This window comes from Tyto alba, unplaced genomic scaffold, assembly GCF_018691265.1.
Source record: "Tyto alba isolate M040663 unplaced genomic scaffold, T.alba_DEE_v4.0 Super-Scaffold_7, whole genome shotgun sequence".
Classification (NCBI taxonomy): Eukaryota; Metazoa; Chordata; class Aves; order Strigiformes; family Tytonidae; genus Tyto; species Tyto alba.
The window spans coordinates 21,412,244-21,439,177 of NW_024881328.1; the positions used below are offsets into that span (position 1 = coordinate 21,412,244).

At 36.3% G+C, this 26,934-nt stretch overlaps 1 protein-coding gene across 2 annotated transcripts; it reads right to left on the minus strand.

Moving 5' to 3' along the window:
• Positions 1-876: 876 nt before the first annotated feature.
• On the minus strand, positions 877-26,934 carry GALNT3 (polypeptide N-acetylgalactosaminyltransferase 3). Of its 2 annotated transcripts, none has more exons than XM_042783939.1 (11): positions 26,757-26,934; positions 16,082-16,679; positions 14,504-14,676; positions 13,119-13,268; positions 12,634-12,868; positions 11,727-11,844; positions 11,116-11,316; positions 9,862-9,993; positions 8,816-8,917; positions 6,007-6,159; positions 877-5,507 (listed from the first exon to the last, which is right to left on the minus strand). In XM_042783939.1, exons 2-11 carry the CDS (start codon positions 16,591-16,593, stop codon positions 5,385-5,387), a joined length of 1,899 nt encoding a protein of 632 aa, XP_042639873.1. In that variant the 5' UTR covers positions 16,594-16,679; positions 26,757-26,934; the 3' UTR covers positions 877-5,384. The 2 variants fall into 2 exon arrangements, with proteins under 2 accessions (XP_042639873.1, XP_009971777.3); XM_009973475.3 differs by lacking the exon at positions 26,757-26,934 and adding an exon at positions 19,876-20,073.

Consider the following 26,934-nt stretch of genomic DNA (forward strand, 5'->3'; position numbering starts at 1 on the left):
TCTATCTCTGAGATTAATTTTTTGTAGAGTTGATGGCTTTAGTAGTAAATGCCACTTCAGCAACATAAACATTATTAATAAGCATCTCTTATTCATTGTCTACAAGTTTTTTATTCCTGAAACTCCTCTATCCTATGTAATAGATGCAGTACCTGTCAGAAAATACAGCATTTCCATTTTTTATTTTGCACAAAGAGCTGACCTGTCATTTCCTAGCTTTTCAGCGTGTGAATATAATGTTGATCTGATTGTAAACAACTTCTAACTGCAGTATCCCATCATAAACCAAATCAACCAGAACCTCCATCATGTAAAACTATTTCATGAGGAAGAGGGTTGGGCAGAAACATGACATTCACTTCTTTGGGGATTTTACTTTTGTTTGCTGAGGCTGGGAACACCAGTGTGTAATATTAGTCTCTGCATGGAATGCTGTACAGTTTTAAATCATTGTATCCATTTCCCAGCCCCTCCCCCCCCCCCCCCCCCAAAAAAAAATGAAGGGCACCCAGTCTAGATGATAGTGATAATTCCAATACAGCTCCTTCCTAGTCTGGTTTTATTTTCTTCCTCTGGTTTCCAACCCTTTGATAATGCTTTCCTTTTGAGAGGTTTTTTTCTTCCTTTAAGAAATGTTGATCTGACATTAATTTCTCCCTCAGACTGGGGAGAAACTGAACGAGACATGCTAAATTTACTATTGCTACCCCTTACAAAATGTAAAGTCAAGATAACATTTACACTGTAAAGGACACAATCAGATATTTTAGATTAAAATTTAAAAATATACTTTTCAAAATCTCCTAAAAAGGACAACCTAAAGCGAAGGGTTAATGTTTATAATGCAGCAAAGCTTTTTAATAAAAATCCATTTTTTTTTTTTTAAAATCATAACATTAAACTACTATATGAAATATTATTGTGCTATTGACACAAGTGCATTTTTGACCAAAACATTTTAGCAATAAAATCCCTACTTGAATTCAGGAGATGGATTAAAATAAAGAAGAGACTACATGTCACTTTCTTGGAACATTTGATTGATAGTACAACCCGCAGGGATATCCATGTACAAGAAGTTCAAAGGACTGGCTATAGTTCTGAACAACTCAGCCACTGAAATTAAGCCCCCTACATCTCAATTTAATATTATAAACTTGATCACATGCATAAGATTATATAAGGCTAACTCCCAAACTGTGGGAGATTATTCTTTAGAAGGAAGTAGTGTCCACGAGTTCTTTCAGTTTCATTTATTTCTCAGAGTAATTCAACTTATTTAAAGAAATGTATACAGCAAAACAAAGCACAGAAAAGTTAGTACTGCTTTGTAGAATGTACTATAATTACTCAAGAGAGTCATGGCTGGAGGAAGAAGTTATGCCAAGGAGAACATCTGCTTCTGCCCTTCAAAAAAGAAACAAAACCAACCTGTGAAATAGTTTACTTTTCAGGAGAGACTGAAGACTGATGCTAGAAAAGCAGAGAGAAGATGCCAAATAACTAACACTTGAACTCCTACAATTTTTCTTACTGCTGCTTTGTTAATACTTTTGAAAAAGTAATTAAAAAAAAAATGTAATTAACTTTTAAAAAAAATATTTTCTAAATTTCCAATCATATTTACAGATCTCTTATTGCTCTTCTAAAATTGTATGATATCTATATATACACACACATATATATGCATATTTGGAAGTGTAATACTCAAGATACAGAAGTTAATTTCAGCTCTTTGAACAGATTAGAACAATAAAAGTCACTTAATGTCTTCCTCTGTTTATAGATCTGCTTTCCTCTTTTCTGGCAGGTAGTAGGGGGTCCAAGTAAGACTGAATTGCTGTTGTACTAAGTACTGCAAAAATAGAGACCAAAATATCACTCATAGTTTAAAGAACAGATAGTAAACATTAAAAAAAGAAAAAAATATTAGAGTGTTTGCAATAGTAACAAGGGTTAAAAACCCCCTATGTTAACATGTATTATGGATTTTGGACTACTGACCTATGTCAGGCCAGAAAGCAATTCTCCAAAAATGAAAGGAAAATACAATTTTAAATCACAGAATAAAATTTCCCCTTCCACAGCTAGATCTGAACACAAAATATAACTACTAGGTGATCTGCTATACCTAGTCTTCTTAGAAAACAGTGCCAAGTACATATATTGCTAGCTCTGCTATAATATGGTCTTAGATTACCAACTAGAAAAAAACCACACAGTGGAGCTCCTCTAGCACTGCTCACGAAGCGATAGATTCCTACCCCCAAATGCAACAGAACGCTTGTTTCCTTGCAATTTAAATTTTATCCTGGTTTGGAAAGTTACCTCTAAAAAGAAAATGTGGTAATGAGTAGATAAATGACATTTCATATATGTAAATTCCAATCTGACAAGTTTTTAAGAGAAACAGGTTGCAAGAAGAAATAACCCTTTAGTGGTATTAAAAATAATATAATACATTTGCTGTATAACACAAACTAGGAATTAAAAGAACTCAAGTCCTTTTAAACATTTATGCTAAATACCTTGTCTTCTGGAACAGGTTCTTTGAACACCCAGTTCCCATCTCATACCTGGGGGTCAACATGGCACAGCTGCTATCTATGTAATCTCACATCCTCTATTCATATTTGTTGAAAAATTTTCTCATTGACCTGCATCCTGGTTTTCCTCAACTCCTTCTCCAGTTTGCCAAGAGCATTTGTTGCCCTTCCAATATTGGTTTGATCTGTGAAAGTAATAATACTACTTTGTATTCCATTACTGAATTATGGAAATATTTATCAGAGGACCCAGGCAGAACTTGGTGCAAAGCCACTCGCTACAGCCTTCCAGTTTCGGAGGCATTAATAACCTTTCCCAGTACAGTCTTTTCAACAATTTATACACTGTATGCCCTGTAGCAAGTTATTTTAAGTCACACAGCTTTAACTTCATAGGATATTCTCACAGGTGTCACCAAAAGACTTACTGAAGCCAAGACACGCCTCCAGTGCATGGCTATAAAGCCAGAAAAAGCAATTAGCTTAAGTTAATGCTTCTGACAAATTCTTGCTGGCCCTTGCTTATTCGCTTGTTTTCTTTTAGGTGAGTTAAAACTCCTGTAAGGATTACTTCTTGCTTTTCTTCAGAAACTGAACTCATTAGCCAGATACTGTTAAATTAAGCAGACATGCTCCCTCCACCAATTAGAAATAAAAAAAATCCCACATCATCATCCATCCAGCAGCCTCTATAGATAAATTAGCATCTACCTGTAATGGTATTTATTTACCAGGACAAAAGGACAAATTTAGTATTAATGCATTTTGTCCTATTCAATCTTTAATACCCACTCTTTCAATTTATTCTCAGCTTTCTATCTGATTCTGAAGCCAAATTTTTTTTTGTCTTCACTTTAAAAATTTGATTTTTTTTCCTTTTGGCAGCCATAACTTTTTCCCTTAGTCCCTCTCCTCTTATGAGTACAGCACTTAAAGAAAATACTAAGCATTTCCTAAAATACTGTTACTAGCTGCATCTAACTAGGCCTGATCTTATTGCTGATATTTCCACTGTTGCATGCACCTTTCTTGAGATTCAGATCATGAACGAGTTCCTTATTAAGATAGTTGCTATTACAACTCCTATTTTCTTCCATTTGAATAGACACAATTCTTTCAACAAGCTGCAAAGTCTAAATACCTTTCTGCCTTTGATGTTTCCCATCCCTACACTTAATAACACTGGCGCTTCTAGACAAGTCTTTTCCTTGTCTTCATTCTGCTGCTTCCGTCCCTTCCTAGAAGTTTATTTTTTTAATTTCATACCCAGCTACCTCCCATAACACATGCAAATTTCAGGTTCTTTTTAAACTTCCATAATTTGCATAAACTAATTAAGTTTTCTCCAAACCAGAATATAACATTTTATTATGAAATAGAGTTTACTTTATTAAAGTGCATTTTTATGTGACCTTAGATACTTTAAGGGTGGGATGATCATTAATCTCACATTCATACCCTGAAGTAGACATTTTGAAGCAAGTGTACCTCTCTGTTCCTAAAGAGCAGATTTCTTATGCAGAAGAGTTACCTTCAGTAAAGAAGGCCTGAGATAATCACAGTCAGAAAATTGGCGTGACTAGTGATTGCAACAAAAAACTAACCAGAGGGTGTCTAACAACTATACATGCAGTAAAATAACCAAAGAAATAAAAATAAATATATATATATAAATACATACTCAAAGGAAGGGTATTTATGAAGACATAGTTCTGTATGTACTACTGAAGTATACTTGTGGATGCTTACAAGAATACAATATTTCATAAATAGAGCTAGGAGAATAGTTAGGAAGGCCAAGGTCTCACTTGGACTAATAAAACCGGGGCCCATCCTTTGTAAAAGGAGAAACAGCAACAGGAAGGAAAAAAAAAAAAAAAAAAAAAAAAGAAAAAAAAAAATCAACATGCAAGATTTTGCACAAGAAATTCTATGCAGATAAAGTTAGAAACCTGTTAGGTAAACATTGCATAGATCACTAAAAGGTAGGGAAAAAGTGGGTTTAGTGGATAACATGTAATTTAAAAGCACTAATGAACAAAATGCTGAAAAAATGTGTTCATGTTAAGGAGCTCAGAAATCTATTACAATATAACTTTGTAATAAATTTCATAAATTCATGAAATATAAAAAAACCTATACAAAAAGTTTTGGCTAAACAAAAGGACATTAATATCAGAATAAGCAGATTTTCCATTAAAATTATACACACATATTTCAGCAAGAATGATTTTTTTTCTTCTACGAAAGGATTCACTTGTTAGAAGCTGAGCACGGTGTGGTGGCCTATTTGGCTTTTAACCTGAAGGTCAAACATTTATTTGTTCAAGTGAAGGATCTTTAAAAATACTGAGAAAGTTTCACAGAGTAAAGTAAATGATTAAAAAAATAAGTGAAGTCAACCAATTGAGCATAAAAATATACATATAAAGTGTCTTGGTTTTTAGACAGTATACAATAATCTCTTATAACTCTACAGAGAAGATTAATCTTCTTCAGAAGTACTTACAACATGTGGAAGAACAATATACATATGGTTCCCAAGGTGAAATAGGACTATAGGATCCATGAACCAGTGGTCAACATATAAAGTCTTATCATAGAAATATTGTAAACATTTTTCTTAATTGGGATCTTAATCATCTTTGGTATAACAGACTCCTAGAGAATCTCTGATGACACATTTTATATCAAATTTAAATAAGAGGGAAAAGAAATTGTTTAAACATTTTGTATTTAAAGTATGCATCACTTAAAAATGTTGTATACATATATGTTCACAGTTTGGAATGGATCTTTTCTCTTAATAAAATGCTCCTGGCCTATAAATATAAAATCTTAATTGTTCTGGCCAAAGATCCACTTCTGGAAGGGGTCTGATGGATTACAGGATGCCAAACTTGGATGCTCTCCATTTCCTGTAAGGCACATATGTAGTGCTGCATTGTACAGAGTTTGATCCTAAAGTGAGTAAAAAAGGAGGAAAAAAAAAATAAAGTGAACAAACAATGAGTATGTAATTTCCCCCCACTCTTCATTTTTTCCCAAGTTCATTGTTGTTAAAGAATAAGGCCATACAGGTAGCGCAGAGCGGGACTAGCAAGTAAATAATAGTATGCCAGTGCCAAATTTTTCTGTTAGGAAAAATTTTTAAAGTATTTTAAAAGATACAGAACATTTGGATTGACTTCCAGGTGGATGCCCAGACACACACACTAAAGGATATCAACTAGGTTTGTAAGTGACATATCTACTTCACATTTAAAAGAGTGAAATCATCAAGTTTTGATCTGGTAACCAAAAAGCTGAAGTTCTCTATATTTTCCTCAGAAATAAACTTGCTCCTTTTTGGCTGCCAAGTTTTGTTTCATTGGAGTTTTCTATTCTATTAGAAATCAAAAATTAAACTCATATAAAAGATCACTGATAAAATTGCCTGTTCACTGTCCAGTCTAAATACCTTTTGATGCAGCCATTGCTCTTCTCCAACAGCAAAGGTTTTCTGGCCTTTGTAGTTACATTCGCGAAGCTGCACAGGTCCTTTAGAAGCATGCAGACAAAGCTCCTTCTGAATGTTATGTCGAATTTCATGATGTGCAGAATATTCAAAGTACTATTTAAATAATTTTTTAAAAATTTCAGTAAATAAACACAAACAAGAGCATTAAACTAAATTAATCCTTTCCAATTCCAATACATAAATAGATTTCCTTCATTATTCAACAATCTGAGACTACACAATCATTTCTCTGATTTTTAGCATACATGCTTTGAAAGTGTTTACAAATTAAAAGCATTTTTTAATACTAATGCAACAGAATATATTTGGTAGTATTCAAATGTATAAATTACAAATGACACTCGGTACATATGCATTATGATGCAAGATCTTCTCAGTTACTCCCCAGGAATCATAATTCAAGAAGACAAACAGAAAATTGGAGATAGTTGCATGGATAACTTAAATTTCAGTATGTCTTAACTTTAAAAATCTTTATTCAGTTTTTGTTGCTGGATTTTTTTTTTCCTTAGAGCAACCAAAAAAAAAAATTGTCACATGGAACAACAGTGATTACTGTATCAACTTTTGCTGCTTTAACTAAACTATAAATGCTAACAAAAGGATGCTGTTATGTTCTCTTGTGAGCTAGTGATTAGAAAAGTAATATAAGAATGTATCTTGTGAGTGAATTTTACCATTATTTCCTGACATCAGAGTACTCTTAAGGGTCAGGAATTCTAGGCTATAATTTCAGTCTCAACAAGGATTTAATTCTAACAGTTACAGACACAGCTGCCCTTTTTTTACCTCTAGTCCTACCCTACCATCCTGGTTTCTTCCTTTTCTCCCTCATTAAACAACAGAGTTCCTATCATTACCTCCCACTACCACTGTTTTTTGGCTCCGTATGTCAGCCTTTTTCACCACATCTTTCCTTTGACTATTGAGACCAGGCTCAGTTAGCTCCCTGTGGCTTTCAACTATCTGTCCAAATGGTCAGCTTCCACCTCCTCACTGCCTTGGCATCAATGGGAGCAGCACTGAGAAACAAACAGGCATTTCGTTCTTAAATATCTGTATCCAATGTTACTCCCTGAAACAAGTATTGATAGGACTGACCTGCTTAGTCACTTAGCTCTCAGACATAATAATTTACTCTAAATCTGTTAATCTGTCTTAATCTGTTCTGATTTATCTTTTGAACTCCCAAACCCTTCAAACCCTGACAATACAACTTGAAAGCTAGGTTTAAAACTTCATTACTTTTGGATATTGAGATGGACAAGTTCCCAGCCCCAGAATATTCTAAAAAGGAGGATCAACAGATATACAACTCTGAAAACTAGGTTCTCTTTTCCACTGCTTTCTCCCATCTCAAATATATGGACAGAGATGACAGGTAGCATGGAAAATTTCAGCCTACACTGATAGAGAACGTAAAACAACTGGAAATAGAATATTGTAATGAGAAGGGTTAAGTAAGCAAATATGTACATCTCTTAACCAGTAAAACTTGTATTAAAATTCTCTGAAGGTTGGCATTTAAAGGGATTCAGACTGTTATTTTATAGCAGGAGGAAAAACAAAACATGCAACACCTGAAAGCACAGAGTTTTAGTGTGATCCAAGATAACTTAGAGATGCCAATAGAAGCATACAGCAGATCTCTTAATACCTCTTGGTACAGTGCTCCTGCATTAGTGACTGTGACAATGTGAAAAGGCTAATATAATATTAATCCACAACAGAATAAAAAAAAAGGTCAGTACTGTAAGAAGCTAAAATAGCAACGGAGTTAATAATCTAGAGAGTATTTAATCTTCTACAAAAATTGATTAGGAAAGCATCAATTAACTAGGATCATGTGTCTGAGTTTTCACAGTGCCATCAATGGATGGCTTTTAAGATTGAAGATTTTATTTTCAAAAATAAAAATTACAACTATATTCTAACAAAAACTTTTGCTGACCTTTAGTTATTAAGGATCTACAGTTAATAAATTTTATTTACCAAATAACTCTTTAAGGCAGCAGAGAAGCGTTCATTTCTGGCCAGGGAAGAAGATGTTACTTTTATTTGTATTACAGTAGTTCCTGAAGGATTCAGCATCTGACATCTATTGCAAGTCATACTATAGAAGAAACAGAGCACCATTGCTGCCTCCAAGAGCCATGCATCAAAGACAGCTCTTAGACAAATTCAATCATATTATTCACTTGCATTAGCCAGTACAGGACAGACCACTTTGACCTCACACTATGAGGCTGCAAGCATGATAGGGAAGGTGGCTCAGGCCTGGCCACTCGGTCTCCCGTTGGCCGGATTCCCACCAACATCTTCCTTGACAGTGCAAGTCCTGGTGGCAGAGAAAGAAGCAATAGGAGGAAGCATAAGGAAAGGAAGAATTAAGATGACAAACATTTACAAGAAAGTAGGAAGGGTAGGACAAAAAGGTTTTGCACAGAGAGGAGAGATCAAGTGAAGCAGTGAAATTGTGTTAAAAAAATCGGAATCTGTATGCTGAACATAAAATGTCAAAAGCGGGACACAACATGAAGAGCAGTATGAAATTTTCCTTGAACAATATATATAGGAATTAACTCTCAAAAAAAAAAAAAAAAAGAGAGAGAGAAATTGCATATTAAAACCTAGTTCATTTCTCTAAAATAAATGAAAAGCTTTAATATGGTAAAATTCATAATATGGAAAAGCTTTAATATGGTAAAGATCATAAAAAATCATAAAAATCAGGTATCAAATATTTTACCTGATTTCCTCCAAGTCCATGACAAGAATACATAATCAATGGTTTTCCACCATGGTTATTTTCACCAACATCCAGACACATGCGTTTACCAATATTTTTTAACTAAAGAAAGGGTGTTATCAGAAAAAAAAAAAAAAAAAGAAGCTCAGTGGGTTAGGCAAAAAAATTAACTGTCTCATTCATATAGAAAACTAACATTGGGCTTACAACAATTACAGCTTTTAGTTAATTTTTACTTTCTGCTATGGTCAAATTTAAAAATCTAGTGTCTCACTTCATCTTTTCTAACCAAAAGCCTGTTAACTACATTATGGTTGTCAGCAGCCACACAGTGTGAATTATTAGGCCACTGATGTACAAGGTTACTGTTACTCAAATTACAATTTGAACAGACACACGTAAGAAATTCAAAATTGGAGGAAGGGAAAGTTTTATTTGTTAATACGTGCTAAACATTCACATTCATCCACACTAAGATTTATTAGTTGTTTAATATTTTTTTTTGTTTTAGCAATGCAATGTCTAAGGAGTTATTTGGCAGACGAAATGCAATGGTCTTAAAAAAACCATTTGTATAACTATAAAAACACATTTGCCTCATCATAAACATAATTCTAAGAAGCAAACAGCTCTCCAGTTTTCCTTATTAACACGAGCTAAAAATTCTCTTTTTACTACATAAAGCTATATTTACTTTGATAATTCAGAAAACCTCTCACCACTGGCTTAGTACTTCTATGTTATTTAATTGTTAGTGATAGGAAGAATGTTGCTTCTCTTAACAGGTTGTAAAATCCTGTTAAGGAAGGCTACTGTTAGTTAATTATTAAGAAGCTTTGCTTAAATTTCATATCACCAATGACAAAATTACAGAATATTCAAATAGCAAGGTATGTAGAAGAGATTCTTTGTCCAGACTAGTGACAGAAAACCCTAGAACAGTTAATGATAGCTAAAATGTAAATACTATGGCTAAGGTAGCACAAAAGGTTAGCAAACTTCCTGGCTTGTGAAAGACTATTGGAAATAATTAAAATTAAACTTACATATCCAGAAAACAAAGGATTCAGGTCTGGCACATATGCTTCTGGATAAACATTACTGAGATACCAGGTAAAATTTTTACACTGCAGACGTTGCCTTAATTCAAGCCTTTTTGAGATGTCTCCAAATGATTTCTGTTAGAAAAAGGAATGTAAGAAAGGATGGAAGGGAAATATACTAATGTTACTAATATCAATTTTGTACATATAAATATATTCTGTATTATAGCATTAAACATGTTTGAAGCTTCAGGGGTGGGGCGTTTTTTGTTTGGTTGGTTGTTTTTTTTTAATACTGTACTAGTACAGTATCTGCTCTTTTTGTTTTTCAGTGTCATAACACCACTGACATCCTGCCTGCAGCATTTCAAAGCACATGCAAGAAAAACACATTGCAACATGGAAACAATAGAAGTATCCTTAGTCCCAAGAGTTCTAACACAGTGCCATGAAGCAGGAAAGTACAATCAAGACCATACTGATGGCAGCTATAAAGCTAACTGATCTCACGAAAAAGAGTGAGCTGAAATAATGACTTGAATTAATTAAATAATTAGCATAATAGTCAGTATAATACAGATTCTTCCAGACAAAATTCAGTTGTCTAGCTGTTAAATATGCTTAGGAAATCTACTGCTACTAGTGATATAATAGTCACAAAAATTTATCATACGAAGGCAGAAAGAATAGCTTCTTGAAGAAAACTCTAGATTCCAGCTGGTGAAAGACCAAAGTTCCAGAAAACTTACAAAAATAAATAAACCAACCCCCAGCCCACCTGAATTTAACTTAAGTTTTAAGCAGATAGAGAGAGGATGGGTATGTATCATAGAATAATCTTTATTCTGCAGCTAAAGAACAACAAAAACTGTTTTAAAAGTAAAAATACTAAGCAAATCGAGACTAATGACATGTTACGCTTCTCACTCCAAAAAATAGGTTAGTTTTCATTTGCTATGGTCAGTAACTTTTCTCATGTTCTTCTGGTAGTTGCAGTAGCCACTCAATCCAAACAACTCAAGATTTTAGAGAATATATGAAAAAACCCACCATTCAAAGAAACCCACCAAACAAAACAATACTATCACCAAACACTTAAGGTTTTTCTTGTGTGTTGGGGCTACAGCATTAACAAAACTTAATTCTGTCTTCATTAAAATATATAGAATCCTTACATACTTTGTCAATAAATAACTTTTGCTCACCAAAACTTTCAACGCAGCAAGTGTGATTTCTAATACCACCACCACCACCTACTTGTTTCACAATTTTTGCTGCCTCTGTGTTTCTTCGGTAAAATATTTCTTTATATTCATCCATCCACACTTCTGCAAGGCGGACTTGATTACGTGTGATCACTTGAGTACCTTTTGGGAAAGTATGGGGACTCTTGCTGCGAAAGACATGGCCAACAACAGAGCAAGGCATGATCTCCAACTGTCCACCACATTGCCATACCTAATAATAACATTTTTTTGTGTAAGTGCGCTGCAATTAGAATTAAGGAGGTGGAAAAAAAATCAGCAAAGTTATTGTTCACCAGAAAAAAAAAAAAAAAACAAAAAAACAAAAAAACCAACCACTAGCAATAGTGCATATATCAGACATACCATAAGTGAATTTCCTAATCAAGTAAACCCTGGAAATGTACGTTTCAGCTATCAATCCTAAATACATTAACATCAATCAATCAATTGATCAGTTCAGTGAGCGTGTTTGTATTTTATTTCATTGGTCATTAATAAATCATGTTCTATGTCCTAGTTGGCTGATTCAGCAGAGAAGTCAAGATCTAATATTAATTTGTCCTCAAAAATTCTGTACACTGTCAGTATGGGTACCACTGCTAATTAAATAGCTAAACTTACTCTGAAAGACATTTCTATATTTTCACCTCCCCATATTTCCATTTCTTCATCATAGCCTCCAATGTGTTCGAAGTAGTCTTTTGATATTGAAAAGAGACCTCCAGCAAAAGTGGGTGTTCTGCAAAAGGAAAACTTTGAGTAAGACAGCATTCAAATAGTAAAGTAGTTTTGTTTTTTGTTTTTTTTTTTTTTAAATATAGATGTATATGATGGTATAACAGATCTAGAAAATTTCTGTGCATCTGTCAGTATTTCACTACATTGCTATATTTTCCTGGCATAGATAATACTTCAAGAAATTAAATCTGCCCACACCGAGTCTCATTTGACAGTTTTATTGTCATTTATTAACAGCCTGTTCAGACTAATGACTGCTGGTATAAAAGACAACATCAGGAAAACTAACATATTTTCCCTGTATGGAGGATATCAGGCGAATTCATTCCTCCTCCAGACCAGTAATCTGTCTGTGGCCAAAGCACATACAATTATCATCAAATGCACCACTGCAACAGTCTAGTATTTTGGTGCTCTTAAACTTTGTTGTCATCCTTTCAAGGACAATGAATGAGGAGCAAAAATCTGTGGTACTATCTGTGAAAAGAACTGTTTATAATCCTCCTCTCCCCTCTTCCTTCTGACAAAAGAAAAACATGTATAGAAATTGCTTATTACATTCCAAGTATGTAGAAAAATGGTAATGCAGAGCAATTACTCTCTGAAGGAGTCTGTATTTTTATGAAAGCTTCAAAATTTACAATGTGTTTTTTAGAGAAAGTATTACAAAAACCATCTAAGATGCTAAGACTTCTGATCATATCCACCTGAAAAACTAGTTCATTTTCAAACTGCTATTCATAGCAAAATATGAAAACCTGAAGGATTCAAAATATTCAACTTGGTTTACCTAATTGGATAGGTTTCATCTTTTCTTCTTTTATTTTCATGTTTAGGAAGAGACTCCCATCCAAATGACAAACTCCAATCAAAATTTCCTCTGTTGTGGCTATGCCCATAAGGAGATGGTTTACTGAATTCAAAAGTATTGAGATCTATAGAAGCAATATCAGGGCTTACAACAGCAACACGGTTCTCAGCTATTCTTGCCAATAATGGCTCTAACCAGCCATAAAAGCATTCACCTGTGGAGAAAGTGGAAATAAGCACTGAATTTTTGCTTGTCTGCAAAATAGTACACAGTGGATATTTTAGCATGCCCACAGCAAGCCAATATGCACGGCTTTTAAATAGCATTTATAATTATACTTTCAATAACAGAAATAGAAAACACGATGCACTGCTAATGCTCATAATTAATAAAAAAATCCACAATATTAAATCAAAGACAACAGTGTTCTAAACAGACCTGGCAGAGTTACAGGTTACACTTACAGTGAGCATCCAGAAAGGTCAGGGTCTCTCCTGTTGCTACTGAAGCTCCCAGCAACCGTGCAGTTATTAGACCTTTTCTTTCCTTTTGACGGACTACTTTAACTATTTGAAATTGTTTCACATATTCATCTAGTTTATCATGCAAGTATTCTAGAAAAAGAAATCAGTTTCAGGATATTCAATGTATATACATGCCACTGCCTAAAATTTTACATTATTAAACTAACAGGATAAACAATTTACACTAATCCCAGGGATGACCTCAACACCAAAGCAGTAAACAATTCCTGATTGTTGAACGTTATTTTTAGGTGCTGAGTTTTGTTGGGTGTGGGGGTGTAGGAAGAGGCAACTGGCAGAGAACAGAAGATGAAACACTAAAAATATTCTAAAATAGAAAGGACATGTACCAGTACATCTCTTCTGCAGTATTAACAGTTTGAACACCAATTCAAAATCCATTTTCAGAGCAAATGGGTCATGTACCTATTTACTCATGTTATCTACAGAACATGCAAACTTTTTCCTCACTGATGTCACATTTTACACATAATTTTCAAAGGCTACAATATTTACAACAGCAACAGAATCTATACAAAAAACTCTTTAAATGTGCAAAATTTGAGCAACGACCCCACAGCTCTCATTAAACATCCCACATCATCTTTCTTCCTCTGCCCAATCTTAGTATTAAACTGTACTACTGAACATACTTCACATCCAAGTGTGGCAGTATATTAAATACAGACTTGCAAAAAGTGTAAATACATTAACTCAATCATGTATGTATAGAAGTGTTCATCTAAAGTTAAGCATGTAAAGTTTTTTGAACTTATCTTTATGACCACACTCAGTATACACGCAATTATTTTTGGCAGTCAGCTCGAGTATTGAAGGTTATTATTCCATTAAATAATTTTACTTTATAGGAGTTACATTTCCCTTCATATTAATGACATGAATTTGCATAAAGACAATCACTATGATAAAATGCAAATTGCTACAAGCATTGGTTGATCTATCCTTGGATACTTTATTCTATAAATTGTAATTGGTTTGAAGCACAAATTACAGAACTACTTTTCAGGCAACCAGGTATACAGTTTAAGCAGCACTAGAATGGGAATAGTCAGAAATGGGATTTAAAAAAAATTTAAAAGACAAGAATTTCATATTTGACTACATTGTGAAAAAAAAAAAAAAAAGGTGGGGGAGAACTATTTTATATTTTATAGAAAAAGAAAGGAACAAATCCACTTAGAATACCACTATACATGTTAATGGTGGTAAAGAGATACCCTCTTTTAACCAATTTATCTGCAATCCTAGCATGTCTTAAAAAAAAAAAAAAAAAAAAATCAAGAGAAAATAGGAAGTCTTCTTACCATCTACACTGGCATCATCCACCAGAATAATCTCCTTTAGCAGTATAGCAGGAGATGTATACATCACGCTGTGAACAGTTCTGAGCAGAGTGGACCACGCTTCGTTATGAAAAACTATTATAATACTTGTGGTTGGCAATGGCGGGCAACGCTTAAACTTTTGTTCAATACATCTACAGATTAGAAAGTGTCAAATGTTACAAAATGGACAAAAAGGTTTGACTCAAACTATCAAAATAAACCCTTCTCTTTCTAGCACAAAGCTTTGTAAGTATGGAGATCAAACATTTCAGATTCTACACTTTCTATCCTAGTTTTAAAACACAAAGACAGGTGCTCCAACTGGAGAAACTGTACAAAATATTGTCTAAAAATATGATGAATAAGAATTCCACTTGACCAACTGACTCTGTTCTGCTTCTGTCTCACAAACATTTGAATATGTCTCACATAGCAGTCAGGTCTTCTACACAAAAGAAAATATGCTCTTCTACTGAGAGCAGCAGATACTGAGCTGTAAAATCAGAGTTTAAAACACCATTACTGTTGAAACCCCAAAATACAAAAAACAATATTTATTAGAAGAATGTGGAGTTTCTAATTAAAAAATAGAACAGATCTAATTCAGAACTTCAATATTTTGTAGAAATACCATATAATCCTTAGGGCAGCATATCCCCATCCAGGGAAACAATTTTAAACCCACAGTTTTTCAAGATTGATGTATTCTAAACAAAACTTTAAATCCAATTGCAAATCAAGATGACAACACTTCTATATTCATAAGATGCACACTTACTGTTTATTACCTGTCAGGTTTAGAGACTGGAAGACTCCCTAAGGTAATTATCACAGCCATTGCCTCACAAATATAGAAGTGAAAACTCACCAGTTATGCTTTAGCAAAGGTTATTGTGAGCTGCACCATGTGTAACATGATATTCATACTACTGGCAGCAGCTCAGTAAGATTAGTCACTTCTGACACAGATAGCTGAGAACATATAATCTGACAGTGACAGACTGCTCATAACCAAAATCCACTCCACCCAAGCCCTACAGTCTTCATTAATAAAATTTTTCAATACTACAAGATTGAGGAGATATTCCATTGCCTTGTTCAACAGTTTACAATCCCTAATGTATTTAAATTATGCTGGTGGGTTTATTAACACTGAATACTAAATAAATAAATAAAATACATACATAAATAAATAAATAAATAAGTGGGGAGACAGAGCAGGAACTGGTATTTGAACTGAGAAAGTTTAAACCACATTTTTAGTTTTCTTCTAAGTAAAACTTGGCAGGCTTCCAGAAAGTCACTCAGAAATTGTAGCTTAAAGGCAAAAGCAGAAAACCTTATTTAAATATGGTTACTTTGAATTCAAAAACATGAAAGAAGTGAGCCTTTCTAAACATTCTTGGCTTTGGCACTGTGGATCATTATGTACAGCCAATCATTATGTATAGCTAGGAGACTTTCCTAAACTATCACCTAATGCTGAACCCAAGTCACTTTGCAGTCTGCATTTCTGACAAGTTTTTCAACTATGAGGACATACAGATTTCAACATACTCAGGAGGTCGAGTGTCTGGTCCAAGATCTCGGTGTAAAGAAATCCTGTCACTTGCAAATGCATTAAAACAGTGTTTTTCTTCTCCGTGCTGTTTTTCTTTCTGTTCTTCTGAATTTAAGTTAATGGTTTTAAATGCTTTACCAGAAGCTCCAGGAGCATTAGGATCTTGAAGGGGTCGATCTAGAAAGGGTTTTAATTCCACTGCAGTATAGTGTCCTGGCAAACAGTGTCTCTCTTCAGGAATCCTAGTTTGCCTAACAGGTGCTTTTATCTGCATTTTTGGTTTTGCACCTTTGATATTGTTCATAGCATTTAACACAAGACCTAATACGTGACTTTTCTTTCCAACAACTGGCTCAATCCCTGCTTCATGTTTAAAATCTTGAACACCCACTTCTCTTTGTAATAAAAATAAAAATACCAGAAACACAAGCACAATAATGCTGAACTTCCAAAGTTTCCAGTGAAAAAACAGTTTCTTGAATAGCTTAGGTGTTTTTTTCAAAGCCATTCTAGTTTTAAGAAAATTATCACGACAAAAGTTTTTATGAATATTGTTCTTCAAATAGGTCTCAGCATTTCTTGAAATTACAGCACCTGTAAAATAAAACAAAAAGTATTTATTTAGACATCTAGTATATTCAACAATATAAAACCACAAAAAATTATTGGGCAGGAATTAATTCACATCTCCCAACTGTCAAACGTTATGTGTCCATCACTTAAATATACCTCAAATCTCTCTATATATATATGCTGCCCCAAATGTACTTTCCCTGTTTTGTTTTGTTGGTTGGTTGGGGTTTGTTTTTTTTTTTTTTTTAAACACACTTCAAACAGAAGAACTGGAAAGCAGGCATGCTACTAAGAATAAAACACTATTTCTACACAATGCCACTATTTCACATAAATTTTCTTGTAACTCTTGAAAATTAAGCTGTTTAAAAATGCGAGGAAAGTGTTGTTTTAGGACTTCCAGAAGCAGGGAATTTTAGTTCAATGATGGGATAGAAGGAAAACAGAAAGAATCAAATAACATATGTTTAAGTTGCACATAGGAAAGATCCACTTAAGAAGTGAATTATAAAGACAGGATGGACTTCTCAATCAATTTATTCTAAAAATTTTGAAATTCTCAATATTAAAAAAGAGAAATCCATTTTGAGATCTGACTTAAGTAATCAGACTTCGAGTGGGAAATGTTTAGATTCATTTAGTTTTCACAGAATCACAGAATGGTTTGGGTTGGAAGGGACCTTAAAGATCATCCAGTTCCAACCCCCCACCACGGGCAGGGACCCCTTCCACCAGACCAGGCTGCTCAAAGCCCCGTCCAACCTGGCCTTGAGCCCTTCCAGGGAGGGGGCAGCCACAGCTGCTCTGAGCAACCTGTGCCAGGGCCTCACCACCCTCACAGTAGAGTTTCTTCCTTATATCTCATCTAAATCTGCCCTCTTTCAGTTTAAAACCATTACCCCTCATCCTATCACTACACTCCCTGACAGAGTCCCTCCCCCCCTTTCAGCACTGGAAGGCCACTATAAGATCTCCCTGCAGCCTTCCCTCCTCCAGGTGAATAACCCCAGCTCTCTCAGCCTGTTCTCACAAGGGACATGCTCCAGCACCCTGATCATCTTAATGACGCGCTCAAGCAGGTCTGTGTCCTTCTGATGTTGGAGGCCCCAGAGCTGGACACAGCGCTGCAGGTGGGGTCTCATGAGAGCAGAGTAGAGGGGGAGAGTCCCCTCTCTCGACCTGCTGGTCACACTTCTCTTGTTGTAGCCCAGGACACAGTTGGCTTTCCGGGCTGCGAGTGCACATTGCTGGCTCACAGTTTTGCATCCACTATTACCCCCAAGTCCTTCTCCCCAGGGCTGCTCTCAATCCACTCAGTGCCCAGCCTGTAGTTGTGCATGGGATTGCTTCAACCTACGTACGAGACCTTGCCCTCGGCCTTGTTAAACTTGTTTGCACAAGTTCTCAAGCCTGTCCAGGTCCCTCTGGATGGCATCCCTTCCCTCCAGCGTGTTGGCTGCACCACACAGCCTGGTGTGGTCAGTGACCTTGTTGAGGGTGCGTTTGATCCCACTGTCCATGTCACCAACAAAGATGTTGAACAGCACTGGCCCCACACCGACCCCTGAGGAACGCCACTTGTCACCCCCCTCCGCTTGGATATTGAGCCGTTGACCACAACACTTTATCTAGTACACATGTTCAATGCAGATTTAATACAAGTAATTTGGAGTAGGTTAATTTAGCCTGAGGATCAAGTAATCATTCTGTGTATTGTTTCATTCACTCGTACTGCATTTTCTGGCATGTGCTACTGCAACTCATCAAGAGAACATGTCAAAGAAGTCTCCTCTTTCAAGAACTCTGCCACTGTTTTTTTTTTTTTTTTTTTTTTTTTCACAGAGAAGCAATTATTCAGCAGCTTTCAAAGATGGGGAACTATGAAAAACATTTGAGGATTACCAGAATCCAAGTGATTTGAATTAAATTCTCTCTTCAAAATTGGCAGTTTACAAAAAGTGGAAAACAGCAACCAGTCTGAATTTAAAGCACAGTTTTATTTTTGTGTAAGTCACATGTATGTGAACTGAGAAAAGAAATAAGCAGCATCTAGAGAAAAGCCACAGTTAATTCCTACTTGTCAACTACTGACCACAGAACTGCAAAAAAGTTATTTTCTATTTCATCCTTTGAAATACAAATAGATTCTGCATTTCCTAATTGGAATAACATATATGCAGGACAAGATATAACTTGTAGAAAACAGAAAAAACCCCTCACCTGGCTTCCTTTAAAAATTTTCAGGATATGTTAAGCATCCAGACTTGTTCACATTATAGTTTATTTCAAAGGTTATGTCACCTTTTTAAATAAACCCATACATTCAAACTACAGTGCTTTTACCATAGAACTACTGTTATAACAGTACAGAGAGGAAGCTAATTACAGCATTGCCATATAGATACTAAAATGTACCAAAAATGTGCTTCACAAAGCTCAAAACATTTCCAAGAAAACCCATTAAAAAAAAATTAAAAAAACAAACCAAACCAAAACAAAACAGAAAAAACAAGCCAAACACCAGTCCACTTCCATTTCACACATGATTTTCCCATTTTTCTTTAGTGCTGAAAAATTTATACAATATCAATACCTATACACTGCAAGACTAAGAATAAAAACTTCCTTTCCTGGCGAAAGGATTGCAACCAACGTACCTAACTGCCAGATAAAAATATGCCTTGTTTTCCTCACAGTGTCTGGTGGGCTGATCTTGGCTGGCTGCCAGACACCCACCCAGCCACTCACTCTCACTCCCCCTCCTGAACATGACAGCAGGGAGAAAATAACAAGGAACAGCACACAAGTAGAGATAAGGACAGTGTGATCACTTACCAATTACTGTCATGGGGGATAACAAACTTGAGGATGATAAACTTAATTTATTGCAAATTAAAAATAGAATAGGATAGTGAGAAACAAAAACAAAACTAAAACCACCTCCCCAGTCTCAACTTCACTCCTTCATTCCCCACTCTTCTATCTCCTTTCTCCCAAGTGGTGTAGAGGGGATGGAGAATGAGGGTTGTGGTCAGCTCATAACACTTCATCTCTACCACTCCTTCTGCTTCACACTTTCCCCTTGCTCCAACATGGGTCTTCTCTGTGGGTACAGTACTTCAGCAAAAACTGCTCCAGCATGGGTCATCCATGGGTCACAGTTCCTGCCAAGATCTTGCTCGTGCATGGGCTCCAGCTTCCTTCAGGGCAGACTCACCTACTCCAGAATGGGGTCCTGCACAGGCTGCAGTGTGGTCGTCCATAGCCTGTGGAGAAATACCTTCTTCACTGTATTCTTCTCCATGGGATGCAGTGGGACAACCTGCTTCATCAGTCTTCTCTGCGGGCTGCAGGGGAATCTCTGCTCCAGCCCCTGGAACACCTCCTCCCCTCCTTCTTCACTGACCTGGATATCTGTGGGGTTGTTTCTCTCACATTTTTCTCACTCCTCTCTTTCACAGCTGCTTTTTTTTTTTTTTTTTTTTTAAACAAAAAAAAAAAAAACAAACAAACAAAAAAAAAAAAACAACAAACAAACAAAAAAAAACCACAACTTTTTTGAACAGCTTATCACAGACGCACTAACTGCTACAGTGGGTGGCTCAGCTTTGTCCAGCAGTGGGTATGTTTTAGAGCTGGCTGGACCTGCTGTGTCCAGCACATGGGCAGCCCCTGGTCTCTTCTCAGAGGCCACCCAACCTTGCCAGGTAAATGCAATACACAATATAAAACACCAAGCACATGTACAGATCATCTCCCAGCAAGACTGTAACTTGTAAAACTACCATTGCTAAATCTGCAAGGGCACAGCCTGAGCCTACAGCTTCTGCAACCTGTTAACCAGGAATGTTTATATAACACCATAAAAAAGAAAATCACATTACTGTTTCTCAGTGCACCACGCACAAGCACTTATTATATTAATAAACCTTAAAGCTTAGGACTCAATAAGCAATATAAATATCTCTTCCTCAAATAGAAAAAAGAAAATATGATTTTTTTAATCTCTGAAGTACTTCATACGTAAGAGAGTTCTGGCAACTTCTTTATCTCTCAAGCCGTCAGCAGGCACAGTCCATCAAGCAAACACACCGGTTGGATGCGTGGTGTGCTTCCAAACATTGTTGCCCACAAATTTCTTTTGTATCACTAAACATGTAACAATGTTCCCCAACTTCCTCCAAGCCTCTTCCTCTAAGTAAAGAGCCTTAAATTTGCCCAGGACGAGAGAATGGTTAAGCCTTAAAGAGCATGATGACATAAGATACGTCAAGAGAAGAAACATTAAAGTTAATTCTATATAACAACATTGATTGTTTTATACTGAAATTATACTTAAATTTGAGAACTTAATCAGTATTTGAGTTAAATATTTATGACTGTCTCTTTTTGTTTTAGCAAACTGGCATAAGGCTACTCAAAGAGTAAAAAAATTACATACTATGCCTACATATCTGTTATCTGCCTTATTTACTTTTTAATACAATATTTACTTAAATCACATTAACTGTATTTTTTTTTTTCCCCTGGTTTTACGTTTACTACACAAACTTTGGCTTCATTGTCTGCAGCAACAAAAAGGAAAACTGGAGTAGAAAATACCAAAGATTTCTTCCATAGATTCTTAACACATAACTTCAGACTTTTGCTGCTGCTGGTTTTGATACTGACACAGTAACCTATTCTTGACAAAATATCTAAAGTAGATATGCATATTTTACCAAAATCTTAAACCAAATTATTGTTATTTTTATGTGGGATTATTTCCTGCACAATTTGAGCATATACAAATTCTTATCATACTCATGATCAACATGACACAATAGTCAAGGTATCTGTAAATTAAAATAATCAAGATCTACAATCCATCCAGAATATTTCTAACATTGCCTGTGTTTTGCATACATCTGTCTTCAGACAAATAAGTCATGAAAGACTGTAACGAGTGGACCTACTGAACAACCAAGAACATAAAGCAATTTATTCAGCATTTGTTTTCCTATGTAACTATATTCACTTTTATTTGCATACACTTTGACTTCTCTTTGACAACATATTTCCTTGTATTGGATACATTTGTCTTGGCTGCTCAGGTCTAAGTACAGCAGGCTGCCATAACACACAGGTGAAATGTGTCTGTCCCTAAAGATGAAAAGACAACTCACCTGAGTAAAGTGGGTTGTGCAACAGAGCAACAAAATTTAACCCTTTCAATATGAACTAGTGCACTACAGCAGCATACATGGCAGCATGATGTGCACAGAAACAAGTGAAGGGATGTTTCTTTTTTTAAATAAGAGATCAAATGATAGCCTTGGGATAGTACGTGCAGTAGAGCTGAAGTGGACAAACACAGGTTCGTTTGCCACAAATGTACAGCAAACTCTTTGATAGAGACAAATGCTGCGTGTAGTTTTATTGACAAAATATCTGATAGGGATATTGCTTGCAATAAGAGAAGAGCTCTTTGTTGCACAAAATAATAGTTTCCAGAACACAGTCCATGTTGTCCAAAGAACTTCTGCCATGAAAGCTGTAGCTTTCTTAGGGTTTTTACCAGGATAATTTTGTAGTCAGAAATACATTTTTTTTCCCCACAAATGCCTCACACATTTTTATGGCATAGTAACGTTAGTAAGCACAGACCAAGCTACTGTTCCATCCTCCAGGACATGCTGATGAAATACATGGTATGATTAAACTCCCTGAGGTGACTGTTTAGTAAAGTACTTAATCTTCTATTAATTACTGTTATTTTCACTAATAGTGTACTGATTCTAACAGCACTTTGAAAGTTAGATTTTAGCGATTTTTTTTTTTTTTTAAGAAATAAAAAAACCCAGAAAACTAATATGTACTGCAAAAGTCTTCCAAAAGTGCCAAAAAAACAGCTGCCACATTACTTCAAACCACATCACATGGATAGTGTGTGAATTCAATACACAGTCTATGTTACATTATGCCACCCACTAACTCTGATGTAAGCCAGAGTTTTTGCAGAGTCTGACAAGAAAGCCTCAATACAGCAGCCAACATGTAGACAACTCTGACTTTTTGTTAGCTTGGTCTGAACAACACTGTTAGACAATCATTCCTTTTAAAAAAAAAAAAAAAAAAAAAAATTCAAAGCAGAAATTCCTTCAGACCATGCCAGTGGTTGAGGTTAATATCAACAATATACTTGACCTCAGTTTCTTTAATAAAACTGTTTTAAAATCTATTTTTCTTTTATCTGAACATTAAATAAGATTCTAATGTTTCTGGAGAATGTTGCTTATGGAACTTATGGAACATAAATAAAAATATAAAAGATTAGTTAAAGAAATATTAAAAAAAAAACAACAACAACAAAAACACAAAAACAAACAAACAAAAAAAACCCACAAAAACAAAACAACCAAAAACTTAAGGAAAAAATAACAAAAAAAGATAAAAAATAGGAAAAAAGCCCTTCAGAATTATTTTAATCACAACTACTTAACTACACAACTTTGCTACACCCTTAATCTAATTTATTCTCTAATTTCACAAGCACAATCTCATTAAAAAGTTTGTCTATTTTTTCTTATTGTATAACTATAAAAGCCCCTCATGAAGACCTTAATGCCTCCTTAATCAGAAAGGGAGTGTGTGAATAGCAACACTGAACAAATTCTTTAGAAAAATAAAACCAGACCTGACACTCAAAATCGACTGTTCTCACCAAATTAGCAAAAGTCTGCCAAAGATACATGATTACATCTGTTGGGATGCTTTACCTGTAAGAAGTGTTACTTCCACCCTTGGCATTTATGAATCTAAAATTCTAGACAGAGATTTTTGTTTTCTTTGTATGAATACTAATGTATATGCTACTAAAACACTAGCTACAGAAACAACCAGTTTGGTAAGTGATATTCTAACTTTCTACCACTGTGGAAATTAAGTTTTTTCTACCAGCAAAAAAGTAAATCACTGAACAATACCGTTTCCACTTCCTAGTAGTACATCCACTCACATTACCACCCTTTATGACAGACTAAGAAACATCCAATTTAGAGTGAAGTTTTCATACAGGTTTAGCTGAATATAGAACATGAAGGCTCTCCATATAATCAAAAATATTTAAAAGCACTTCAGAATTTAGGGAAAATTAAAAAAGATACCTGCCTATCTGTTCCACTAAGAATTCTTGCTGAATACACTCCTAGATAGGGCACACATACCTATAAGAAATAGAGATTCACAAACCCCAAACACTGTTCCTGAGGGTACATTCTTTGAAGCTCAGCCAGTGGAAATGTGGTTCTACTCCTGAAAAAAGTTGTAAGTGGAACACTGAATGCATTCAGTTCCTGAGTCTTAGTTTTAGAAACATTAAGGGCATGGATTATTCTAGCAAAGACTGGACGTAATCTGCCCCAGTGATTATTACAGAAAAATGAGAAGCTGTAGCTGGATGATAACATAAGAGGCTGAAGAATTTCAAAGCAGCAGCAGCCCAGAACACCTAGCTGGAATACAACTTTCTAAACTATTTTCTTCAGCAGTTTCTCTGAGATTAAAAAAAGAAATACAAACAGACACACACACCCCTCCTTCTATGCATTCTAATGGAAGTGCTTCCAAAAACTCTTTCAAAATGAGCACGACACTACTATTTTTCTACAGCTATGCACTATACATGATAGGCAGAGAGATCTTTCCCTGTGACGATAGCATATTAAAAGTATATAGTAACAATATATTATTATGGCCTATTTTTACAGTCTTGGGACTATAAACATGCACAGAAGGCAACTTAAATTTCAATTTCATTCAACTCTACAGCTTCCTTTTTTTCTTGCCCAGATTGGTTTGGGCCTCTGTTAAAATCATTTTAGACTGTCCCTAAAAATGCCATGATAACAAGTGAGCACCATAGCAGCTGTAAAATACTGTTTTAACTTAGAAGGATTAGTATCTGATTTTCACTTAAGCACCAGAAAATAATCCCTGGAATATAACCGAGGGAAGTTATTTTTTTCCTGACTGGAGTAACATTTCTAAGATAACAAAAGTATCTGAATATTAAGTTCAGGGCTTGAAAAAATCACAGTTTCATACTTTAATTTGCCTTTTATGCTGTTTACATTGGCCTTTTACATTGTTTAAATGGTAAGTGTAGAGTAAAGCAAGTCTCCTCATGGATTTTTTGAGATTTACTGAGGTTTATTTGGTCAGTGACTGCTAAACTAATCTTTGTCAGAATCTCCCAAAGGCATCTTCACTTTTCTCCTCTCCTCACTTGACTGGCTCTGTTCCAGCTACATTTCACTGCTGAATAATCTTACCTAACAACAAATAGTCACTTGACTATAGAATTTAATTATTAAGTCACTGCCAGTAGTTTTGCAACATGATTTCTCTGATTGTAAGCAGAACTATTTCCTGTGGCACATGATATCAGCAAATCTTAGGAAAAACCAGACAATGGTAAAACAGATAGCAAGCGAATAAAATGCTTTACACAAATGGGCAAAATCTAACACTTTATGGTCTAGTAACTTGAGTGACTTTTAAATCTTCTAGAAGATAAACACAGAAATGAGCAGATTAGGAGGAGAAACTCGTCAGTGCTGGCAGGCACCTGATCAGCAATTCATATTATGAACAAGATTCTCTACACTGATTCCAAAGAAAGGGGAAGCCCTGCACTAGATATCAGCTCTCGGAACAGACAGACCAGGCAATAAATTTATGCAAAGCAAAAAGGAACGTCTCAAAGCAACACAGTTTGTCACTTAGAACCACAGACTTTGAGGAAATGTCACTGTCACAGAGGGCGCAATTACAACTTGTTCTTATTTTGTCAGAATTCAAGATACCCAGGCTGCTGCTGGTATTACCCCATCCAAAAAAAAGGGAAAATTAAATGGCAATAGCAGTTACAAGGAGGACAAAAACTGGTCTGCTCCTTCCCATGGTGCAACAAAAATAGTAATTTGGGTTCTCTGCAACTAACTTTATTTTCACTTTGCGATGTTATTGAGAAGCCTTGAGATGATAGGAGCAGATGCCAACCTGACCAGGCCACTGAACAAACCTAGCTAAAAAAAGAAACCAAAAGCCATAAATTGGCTGTTCTATCTCAGTCTAACTCTGTCACTAGGCTCACCAGCAGGACACTGACTTTAGCCAAGACTAAATAAATAGATATAATTTATACTTTTTTAAACAAAATACATTGTTTTGTAACAGAAGACTAACATGTAAAATACTGATGCATACATAAAATTCATATATTCAGTAAGAATTTTTTAACCAAACAAGTTTATTGATATTATTTTTTATACAAATATATTTTACATGAAGTTTTTTGTTTGTTTGTTTTTTAATATATATATAAATCCATGACACGAAGGTTATCTATGTCACAATTCACTTTTCCTGCAGTTCTCCAGAGCCAAGAAAATATTTGTAAGTAGTGTCACCTTCTGTGTGAAAGTAAGACTAACGAACTGCTAGAGAGAAGAGACAATCCAGTGACTCAAAGCTCTTCATATAGGATGGAATATACCAGAGGAAGCTGGCAACGTGCACAATGGAACCGTCGCCCTGCTGTTATCAAACCAGTGCGGTACTGGGGACAAATACTTGGGCGGGATCAGGACGTGGCAGGAGACACCTCCCTCAGTCAACACTGCGGGTTTGGACAGTGCAGGCGGCTGGTGGCCAGCACCCCCGAGACCTGCTTGCCCGGCTCCGCAGCTTCAGTTCCATCGCCCCGCTTCGCGTTTGCCCAGAGCGGGGCCGGCAGGGCTGGGCTGCCCCCGGCCCCCTGGGAGGCCACCGGCGGGGCTGCGTGGGGGGGCGCGTGCGAGGGCGTGACTGAGGTGGGCTCTCCGGGCGGGCCGCCCCGCGTCTGCCGCAGGACCTCTCCCCTCATGTCGCGACTCCCGCCCGCCTGCTGTGCCTCGCGCCGCGCCCGCAGCGTTGGCGGTGAACCGAGGAGAAACGGCCCCGGGAGCCGCCCCGACACCAGCCACAGCCCCCGGCCAAGGAGAAGCGGAGCCGCGCAGGGGGCTCCTGAGGCTAGCGGGCTCCCCCTCCCCCCCGTCCCGCGGCTCCCCCACTCACCTCACCCGGCGGGAGGAAGACGAAGGCGCTGCCCGCGCCGGCGGCCGCAGCGCTGAGGGACAGGGAGGAGAGGAGAGGGAGGAGGAGGAGGAGGAGAAGCCGCCGCCGCCCCGGCCGGAGGCCGCCCCCAGCGCGCGGAGGCTGAAGCCGGGCGGGCCGACACGGCTTCCGCTCAGCG